The sequence below is a fragment of the Gouania willdenowi genome, chromosome 15, assembly GCF_900634775.1.
Source record: "Gouania willdenowi chromosome 15, fGouWil2.1, whole genome shotgun sequence".
NCBI lineage: Eukaryota > Metazoa > Chordata > Actinopteri > Blenniiformes > Gobiesocidae > Gouania > Gouania willdenowi.
Genome location: NC_041058.1, coordinates 36,807,363 through 36,817,243, shown reverse-complemented (window position 1 = coordinate 36,817,243; position 9,881 = coordinate 36,807,363). Strand labels below are relative to the sequence as shown.

The following is a 9,881-nucleotide window of genomic DNA, read 5'->3' as shown; positions in this document are numbered from 1 at the left end:
AAACAAACAGAGCCTGGTTGTCGCCGTTTGGGAGTCTGGTGGGCGGAGCTTCGCTTCAGACGCGAATGAAGCGAATAGGGAAACATTTTTTGATCCCGCGAATCCTGCGGAAGGTTTCGCGCGACAGACGCGAACGGTCCCGCAGAAAACGCGTTTGGTGTGAACGTAGCATAAATGTGGACCAAGGGGGGACACTTTCCCCTTCCTAGCCAAGCAAAGGAACAGTAGGATCAAAGAACAGGTTCGTTCCTGTTCTCACCTCTTTGTTACATTAAACAATCAATCAACTCTGGGCTCCGACCCCCTGCGGAGCCCAGGGGATTTTATCACCCCCAAAGGTGACTCAGGATGTTGGAAGAATACCAGCTGTTTGTTTCCTCCTCAAAATGAGATCAAAGAATATGTATTTGTTTGAAAAGTCACTAAAGAAGGATTATTGGAATGGTTCTTGCAGAAATCTAGATTGCAAATATAGTTTGTTCAATGCCACTCTTCAGATAATTCAAGAACCAACAGAATGTTCTCATTCATATCACCCATTGTCAACTACAAGTGTTATTCATTCTATGCAATATACCTCTTCACTTCAAGCTGAGTATAAGATGTCAACAGATGGCTTTATTTGTGACCCCCTGCCCGTTATCTCTGTAACTCCACTGTTGGATGTTGATTCATTTGTGAACCCTGAAAGTTTCTTGTTCCCAGGTTGGTACTTCCTCCATTTGTTGAGGTGTGAAAGTTTGTGGCTTTCTTTCTTTGTTCTAAGGCTAAAGCCTTAGACTCCTCCCATTGGTCTCAAGTCATATAGGCCTTTTTTGGCTAAGATTCTTCAGAGTAAATCTGACCTCAGCTGCTCTCACAGGGTTTTTGTCTCTCCCCTGTTCTTCTGATTCTGCTTGTGTTAATAAACTTTGTGTTATTATGCAAGCTAGTTTCAGCGATGATCCCTTTTTCCACACTACATCTTTTTCATCGTTCACATCTCCATCTGGGGAAACCACGACAGTAGCAAAGAGGGAGCCCCGCCCCCTATTAGAGGTAGGACTGATTGTCCACTGGCAGAGGTGAAGGTTTGTGAAGATGGGAGGACAGTGTAAGTCCCTGAGGCTGGAAGTCAACATGTTATTGTTTTTTATTGTTCATGTTAAGGTTGTTGTTAATATTATTTGTTACTGTCACAGTCGATATGTTAATGATGCAGGAACAGGTCAAATAAAAAGTCAACTATCATGATGAGGTACAGTAATTTCAGGATAGTAACTTGGAATGTGAATGTTCTAAATAACCCAGTGAAAAGAAAGAGAAATAAGAAAAGAACACATCTCTCTCAGGACGAACATGAAAAAATAAAACATTTGGATATAAGAATACTTTTTATAGCACTCATAAAGGAGGTCATAAAAGTGTCAATATTAATTCATCCATCCATTTTGAATTGATTAGGTAGATACAGGATAACAATATATTCTAATACAAGTAAAAAATAGAGAATAAACTTTTCTTTGTGTAAACCTACCACCGCTATGTGACCAACACATCATTAAAAAAGTTCTGGAGCTGATAACTACAGAATCACAAGGTATATTAATCTGTGCTGGAGACTTTAATACAATCATAAATAATCTAATAATAACAGAAACTAAGACTTTGAGAAGAGGTTTGGATCAGATGGATCTTCTGGATGTCTGGAGAGACGTGCATCCATGACAAACTCTATACTTTTTACTCAAGGATAGATTATTGTTTTATGTTTCAGAATGAAAGACATAGAATTACAAAATGTAAGATATGAACTAGGGATATTTCTGACCATTCATCAATTTATCTGCATTTAGACAGTAGACCAAAGAAAACGATCTGGAGACTCAACACAAGCTTATTTAACAACAAGACACTTATACAACAAATCAAATCTGAAATCACAGAACCAAACTGGAGAAGTAAACCTAAATATAGTCTAGGACACATTAAAAGCTCTTATCAGAGGTTAATTAATATCCCTTAGCTCAGCAATTAAAAGAGCAAAAGAAAATAAACTTAAAGAACTTTTAATTTAAAACACCTGGAAATGAAACACAGCAAGAAACAAGATCCACAAGTTATGATTAAAACTAAAGAAACCAGAAATCAATCCTAGATATGTTTAAAGAGGAACTAGAAAAAAAATAAAAAATTCTAAAAGTCATATTATGAGGTCAGACCAAAAGATACAAAATTATTAGCAAGAAAAATACAGAAAAGACAGACCCTACAATTAATATATAAAATACTGGACCCCAAAACAGGGCAAATGTACAATAACCTGGATGAGATTGATGCTGCATTTCAAACATATTATAAAACCTTTATACACAACCAAAATAATAATAATAAGAGAACATAAAAACATTCTTAAATTCATTAGATCTACCATCAATTGGAGAACTTTAGAATAAATGTTTAATATCACAGATCACAAAAAAGATTTAGATACTGCTGTAAATAAATAAAAAATAATAAGACACCAGGAAGTGATGGATTACCAGATTTTTAATGTGATGAGACCAATAATGGTGACATCATCAGCATATTTGAAGATCAAACTGGAGTCAGAAGAAGCTTCACAATCATACGTTTACAGAGTAAAAAGCAAAGCAAGTTACAGATTTCTCTAGCTGCATTTTGTTTGATTTATGATGTTGTTGGTATCTATAATGTTAATTCTGGATAGTCAAATGTTAATAATGATATGAGACCTACCAGGCTGTGCTGGAGTCTGGCTCTCATCAGAGGTTTCACTTGCTTTGTGTCCATCTTTGTATTTCTGCTGCTTCGAGCGAATTCTCTGCATCCTAGAATAAAGGAAATAGAAACATCTCAGTTTCCTCCAGTGACACGTGCAAAACAACAGAAGTGATCATGTCAACATAATCTCTGCTGAGGCGATGGTTCACAGGAGTAGACGGAGCGTTATCTCAGTCTGGATCAGTAAAAAGTCACCATAAAAAAACTGTAAATGGACTGATATGTAGACGTGGGACAGTGAGGAGGAGATTTAATGTAGAGATGGAAACTCATCCATTGAAACTGATCAGAATACGCAGAAATACACGTAAACCTTCAGTAACAGGCAGTGACGTGCAGTTAGGGTGGGCGAGGTAGGCAGTGCCTACCCAAGAGTGAATTGATATTTTGATTATTTGTTTTAATTATAATATAATTATAAATGATTTCTTTTTCCATTTCTGATAGCCTACAGTACCTATACGTACCTATAGAATTTAAGATTTAAAAATGTTCACATGTGATGCTGACTTCAGCTCTGCTGCAGTTTGTTCCACTTCTTTGCAGTATAACAACTAAACACAGCATCACCATGGTTACTGTGAGCTCTGGGCTCCACTATCTGACCTGTGTCCATAGATCTCAGAGACCTGCTGGGTTCATACCTGACTAACATGTCACTGATGTATTCTGGACCAAACCCATTCACACATTTATAACCAGCAGCAGAACTTTACAGTCTCCTCTGAGGCTGACTGGGAGCCAGTGTAAAGACTTTAAAACTGGAGTAATGTGCTCTGACCTCTTTGTTCTGGTTCAGACCTGAGCTGCAGCGTTCTGAACCAGCTGTAGATGTTTGATGAAGACCATTACAATAGTCCAGTCTGCTGGAGATAAAAGCATGGACCAGTTTCTCCTGATCTTTCTGAGTCATTAAACCTTTCACTCTGGAGATGTTCTTTAGGTGGTAGAAGATGTTTTTGTGATAGATTTGATCTGATGCTGAATGTCTAAGCACTCACACAACACCTCAATGGAACCATAGTCATCTGGGTTCAGTGATAGATATAGTTGTGTATCATCTGCGTAGCTCTGATAATCAACCTTACAGTTGTGTAAAATGTGTCCTAAAGGAAGCATATAAAGGCTAAACAGAAGAGGTCCAAGAACAGATCCCTGAGGAACCCCACAGGACATTGGTAATCTGTCAGATTCAAAGTTTACAATGTTTATAAAATAACTTTGATCCTCCAAGTAGAACTTAAACCATTACTTTAACATTTAGTCCAACCCATGTTTACAATCTGTGTAACAACATTGTATGATCTACAGTGTCAAATGTAGACTTAGATCCAATAGAATGAGAACAGATACTTTTCCTGAATCGGTGTTCAACCTTATGTCATTGATCACTTTGATCAGATCAGTTTCTGTGCTGTGATGAGAACCAAAACCCGAGACCGGGCGGGAGGGACCACTGAGATCACTCCCCTGCGCAGCAAGAATGTGATCTCCTTCTGTAACACACGGGCGACTCGCCGTGGGCCCGAGAGTGATTCACACCGGCGAGAGGGACGGATGCAAACTGCAGCCTGTAACCCTTCGATATTGTCTGTAACACCCAAGGTAAAGCCGCAAGTGTTCTCCATCTCTCTATCCTCAGGAAGAGAGATGTCAAGCGCTCTGGTGTAACTGAAAGAGGAGCGAATACACGGAACGATAGCTCCCTCTCTCGGAGGCAAACCGTAAGCAACGGGGGAGCCCAAAAACGGCACAATGGCGCCCCCTGTCGGAGGCCGCCTGCGTAGCCGGAGGTGGCCCAACCGTACAACGGTGGAGCCCCCTCGTGGCAGCGGGCCGTACTTCACCAGAGGGCCCGTCCGCAGTGCGGTGGATCCCCCTGCTGACCCTAACCCTAACCCTAAACCACAGAGGAACCTCCTGCACAGCTGAGGCGCCCCCTGCCGGTGGAGCAGGGAAACACCCCACGGAGCGAGCACATACCGTTCGCTCCACGGGACAGGGTGACAACAAGGAAACCGCCATTCCCTACCAGGAGGGGGCCGGAGCCTCCCTGCAAGTGGGAATAACGGGACCCGTCACCACTCTGCTTACTGTGATAGACATTGCTTTCACATGATGTACCCTGGCCTTTGGCCTAGAGGTGCGAGCGATGAACACATCACTCTGTGTGTGGGTGCGTGCTTGTGGACATGCAGGGGGGGCTGTCTCAGCCCTCTGAACAGCAGAGGGCCGAGCCTTGGCAGAGGGGAGGACGGGGCGAGAACAGCCTGAAAACGCAAAAGAGACAAAGCTAGAAAACTAGGGAACATTAGCTTCGTTATTAGAGGAGAAAAGAGTGGTCAGTCTTTTTCTTCCTCTTCAACTGCGTGCGCTGAGCAGGTTGTGTGGGCCTGCTCCAGGTTAACCACGTTACCCATCACCTTCCCATGGTCTGTACAGAGCAGCGCTGGGTGCGGAGGCACACATCGGCAACCGTGAATATCTCCTGCATTGTCGCCGCGTCCTGTGTCCAGGCTGGGAGGATAGGAGACGAGTGTGGAGCCCTCCATCTCCTTCTGGGAGGCAAAAGAGGCAGCAGGAAGCTTGCCCCGAGCCAGGGTGATGAAAGGTTTGTGATCCTTGTCCAAATCCGAGCCAAGAGGGTCAGAGGAGTCTTCATCAAACTCTCCACAGTCAATCACAAGGACATCCTCGTGAAGCGGGGAGGAGGTCGCCAGTTAGAGCTGGGAACTCCTTAAAATAGAGCTATTGCAGTCTAGACCCAGCACACATCAGACCTGTGTCACTCTAAGATGAACACAGCTGGCACTGAGGAGAAGAGTGATCCTGGTCCTGGTATCATTGAGGAGGGATGGGTGGTGCCGATTGGTTCTTTAGAGGAGATAAGATGGGACCATGGTGGGGTAAAGGGTGGGGTGTCAGTCTTGTTCCAGCCAGAACCAGCTCGTTCATCTGGGCAGTTAAATCCAAGAAGGCAGGGGTAGGAGAGAAGCTGGATGAGGTGGAAGTAGGTGAATTTTGGGGTGAAGCAGGTGGGTCCTGAGATGTGGGGGTTGGGTTGACCTCTTCATTTTGGTGATTTTGATTTCTTGATGGAAGCTCATGGACTCCATGTTCTTTCCTTGTTTTGTTCTCTGATGGTACATGTTGTCCTCTGTCTTTATCAGAACTGATAGCAGTGTGACTGGTACATACAGGTTACGTACAGATATATACAGGTTTGTAAAGGCATATACAGGTACATATACAGTAGATATGTACAGGTACATCCAAGTATATACATGTTACATACAGATATGTACAGTTACGTACAGGTATATACAGGTACATAGGTTGGTAACCCCTGTTTTAGCCCCTCCCTGAGGTGCAGTGAGCATCCCTAGTGTAGAACCCTTGGAACAGTTAGAGTTAAAAGTGATGAACCAGGTGGGATTAGAACCAGTGACTCTCTGATTACAGCCCACTTCCTGAACCTTCCGCCCTAGATTATTGAGTCCTTTGAAGTGTTGATTGCAGCATCTACTTAACTGAGTCTATGTTGCTATCTCAGAGCCAACGCTTTGTGTACACCACTAAATGTATTGAATTAAAAACTTACGATCTTTTGAGCTGTGACAGGGATTTCTTCTCGGCCTGCTGGTGGAACCTGATGTTCTTCACTATGCTGGCCTTGAAGAGCTCAAAACCCCTGCAAAGAGAAGCTGTTTATCATCACTGTTCGCTAATATCTAACTGATCCCATGACGCTGCCGTACCTGGACGCCTGCTTGGCTGAGGCCTGCAGCTCCGCACTCACATGCAGGAAGTAGAAACTAAGGAAGATCCTCCGCTGCAGTAAGAGGCAGAGAAAACAGATACTGTCCCAAATGATCCCGGCCTCTTCCACAGGGAGGCTGCACGTCCTGTCACTGACCGTGTTAGCTGACAATCAAACACACAACAAGCTGATTCATAACCACAGTCTCAAAGAACTCCTCCATCACCTGAGCCACAGTCACAGTGTCACTTTAGTTCAGCTGTGCAAGAATGAGATGTTTGATTTCTCTAAAACAAATGAAAGTCCCAGTGTGTGTGTGTTACAGGCAACAGTTGGTTATTTAACGTTCCCACGGGAAAGTTAAAGATTTCTATGTGAAGTACGTGTCAAACAACTGATGTGCTCAGTTCCTTTATTTTGGAATAATAATAAATCATGTTCTCCACCAAGGACAGACACAAAGCATCATGGGATAAGGAGTTAGAATGTATTAGTTCCTTACGGTCGTAGTATCCTTTAACGGTGCAAGCAAGGCTGAAGAGCTGAATGACCCAACAGAACCCTTTCTGCATCTCCAACACAAACACACACGCCAAGACCTGGAAAACACACACACACACATACACACACTGCAAATGTTAGATTTGTGTGACGACATTATCATCACAAAGATTTAAATCTCTACATGAAGAACGTGACGATGATGCTGTTGGTGAAGGAGGACCACAAATGTATCAGAATCAGAATCAGAATCAGAATCAGAAATGTTTTATTTGCCATGTACAGTTTTAAGGACAGTACAAGGAATTTGACTTGGTGGTTGGTGCACAAAACAAGCAACAAAAAGAAATAAAAGAAATAAAAAACAAACAACAAAGAACAACCCAGCAACAACAATAATAATAATAATAATGATAAATATAAAGGATGAGGGATAAATAAAGGATAGATAGAGAATAAAGGATAAATAGGATAAATATAAATATATATATATATATATACAGTGCAGCAGGTATCAAGCTGGTGGAGGTGGTGATCGGGTGGGGGGGGGGGTTCAGTGGGTGACTTGGGGTGTGTTCATGTGGATGGTGGCAGAGGGAAAGAAGCTGTTTTTGTGTCTGGAGGTTCTGGTCCTGATGGACCTAAACCTCCTACCAGAAGGGAGAGATTGAAACAGTTTATGACCGGGGTGGGAGGGGTCGGCCACAATCTTTCCTGCACGCCTCAAAATCCTGGAGGCGTACAGGTCCTGGAGGGAGGGCAGATTGCAGCCGATGACCTTCTCTGCAGAGTGGATGATACGCTGCAGTCTGGCCTTGTCCTTGGCAGTAGCTGCAGCGTACCAGATGGTGATGGAGGAGCAGAGGATGGACTGGATGATGGAGCTGTAGAAGTTCACCATCATCTTTGTTGGCAGACTGAACTTCTTCAGCTGCCGCAGAAAGTACATCCTCTGCTGAGCTTTTTTGATAAGGGAGCTGATGTTCAGCTCCCACTTGAGGTCCTGAGTGATGATGGTCCCCAGGAAGCAGAAGTACTCCACAGAGCTCACTGTAGAGTCTCCCAGGGTGAGGGGGGTGAGGGGGGCTGGGTTCTTCCTGAAGTCTGCTATCATCTCCATTGTCTTTAAAGCATTGAGCTCCAGGTTGTTCTGGCTGCACCAGGACACCAGCCGGTCTGTCTCCACCTGTAGTCAGACTCGTCTCCATCAGAGATGAGACGATGACGGTCGTGTCGTCTGCAAACTTCAGGAGTTTGACCGACTGGTGAGAGGAGGTGCAGCTGTTGGTGTACAGGGAGAAGATCAGAGGAGAAAGAGCACAGCCCTGAGGAGATCCAGTGCTGATGGTCCGGGGAGCAGAGATGGTTTTTCCCAGCTTCACGTGCTGCTTCCTGTCAGACAGGAAGTCTGTGATCCACCTGCAGGTGGAGTCTGGCACGTTCAGCTGGGAAAGCTTGTCCTGAAGGAGAGCTGGGATTATTGTATTAAAAGCAGAGCTGAAGTCCACAAACAGGATCCTGGCGTAGGAGCCTGGGGAGTCCAGGTGCTGGAGGATGAAGTGGAGAGCCAGGTTTACAGCATCGTCTACGGACCTGTTGGATCTATAGGCAAACTGCAGGGGGTCCAGGTGGGGGTCGGTGATGTCCTTGATGTGGGAGAGCATGAGGCGTTCAAAGGACTTCATGACCACAGATGTCAGAGCGATGGGTCTGTAGTCATTAAGTCCTGTGATCCTCAGCTTTTTAGGGACAGGAACGATAGTGGAGGCCTTAAAACAGGCTGGTACGGTGCATGTCTCCAGTGAGGTGTTAAAAATGTCTGTGAACACTGGAGACAGCTGATCAGCACAGTGCTTTAAGGTAGAGGGAGAGACAGAGTCCGGTCCACAAGCCTTACGGGGGTTTTGTCTCCTGAAAAGTCTATTCACATCTCTCTCTTTGATGGAGAAAGGTGTCTCTGTAGGAGGGGGGGAGGAGGGGGGGAAGATAGGGGAGAGAACCTCTGTAAGCAGCTGTGGTGAGACTGTAGCTTTGATGTGGGGGGTGAAGGTGTTGGAGTGAGGCTGGTCAGAGGTGTGAGGGGGGTTGGAGTCAGGTCTGTCCCATTGTCTGTCAAATCTACAATAGAACTCATTCAGACTGTTGGTCAGGCAGAGGTCGTTAGCAGCAGCAGGGGCTCTGGGCTTGTAGTTTGTAATTTGCCTGAGCCCTCTCCAGACAGAAGCCGAGTCATTTGCAGAGAACTGATGTTGTAACTTCTCTGAGTACAAACGTTTGGCTTTTCTCACCTCCTTTTCAAACGTGTACTTCGACTCTCTGTACCTGGCTCTGTCTCCACTCCTGAAAGCGTCCTCTTTGTCTGCCCTCAGCCCTCTGAGCTTAGCTGTGAACCAGGGTTTGTCATTGTTATAACTCACCCTGGTCTTTGATGGAATGCAGCTGTCCTCACAGAAGCTGATGTAGGACGTCACAGCGTCTGTAAACTCATCCAGAGAACTGTTCACAGACCTGAAAACATCCCAGTCAGTCCAGTCCAAACACTCCTGGAGTTTCTCCACTGCTTCACTGGTCCACTGTTTAGATTCCTTCACCACAGGTTTACAGAGCTTCAGCCTCTGTCTGTATGAAGGAATCAGGTGGACCATCACATGGTCTGATAGGCCCAGTGCAGCACGGGAAACGGCGTGATAAGCACTGCTTAGTGTGGTGTAACAGTGATCCAGTGTCTTCTCCTCTCTGGTCAGACATTTAATTAATTGTCTATATTTGGGGAGCTGGTGTGAGAGGTCCCCTTTATTAAAGTCACCAAGCACAATGATAAAAGAGTCCGGGTAGG

General features: G+C 44.6%; 1 protein-coding gene across 1 annotated transcript in view; it reads right to left on the bottom strand.

The window, feature by feature from the left end:
* Positions 1 to 9,881, bottom strand: part of piezo1 (piezo type mechanosensitive ion channel component 1 (Er blood group)) — a 159,292-nt gene that overhangs the window by 52,954 nt on the left and 96,457 nt on the right. Inside the window, exons 27-30 of the mRNA XM_028467785.1 lie at positions 7,047 to 7,143; positions 6,543 to 6,708; positions 6,386 to 6,475; positions 2,740 to 2,831 (exon numbers count right to left, since the gene is read on the bottom strand). Coding sequence (XP_028323586.1) covers positions 2,740 to 2,831; positions 6,386 to 6,475; positions 6,543 to 6,708; positions 7,047 to 7,143 — 445 coding nt within the window. The remainder of the gene's footprint in view (positions 1 to 2,739; positions 2,832 to 6,385; positions 6,476 to 6,542; positions 6,709 to 7,046; positions 7,144 to 9,881) is intronic.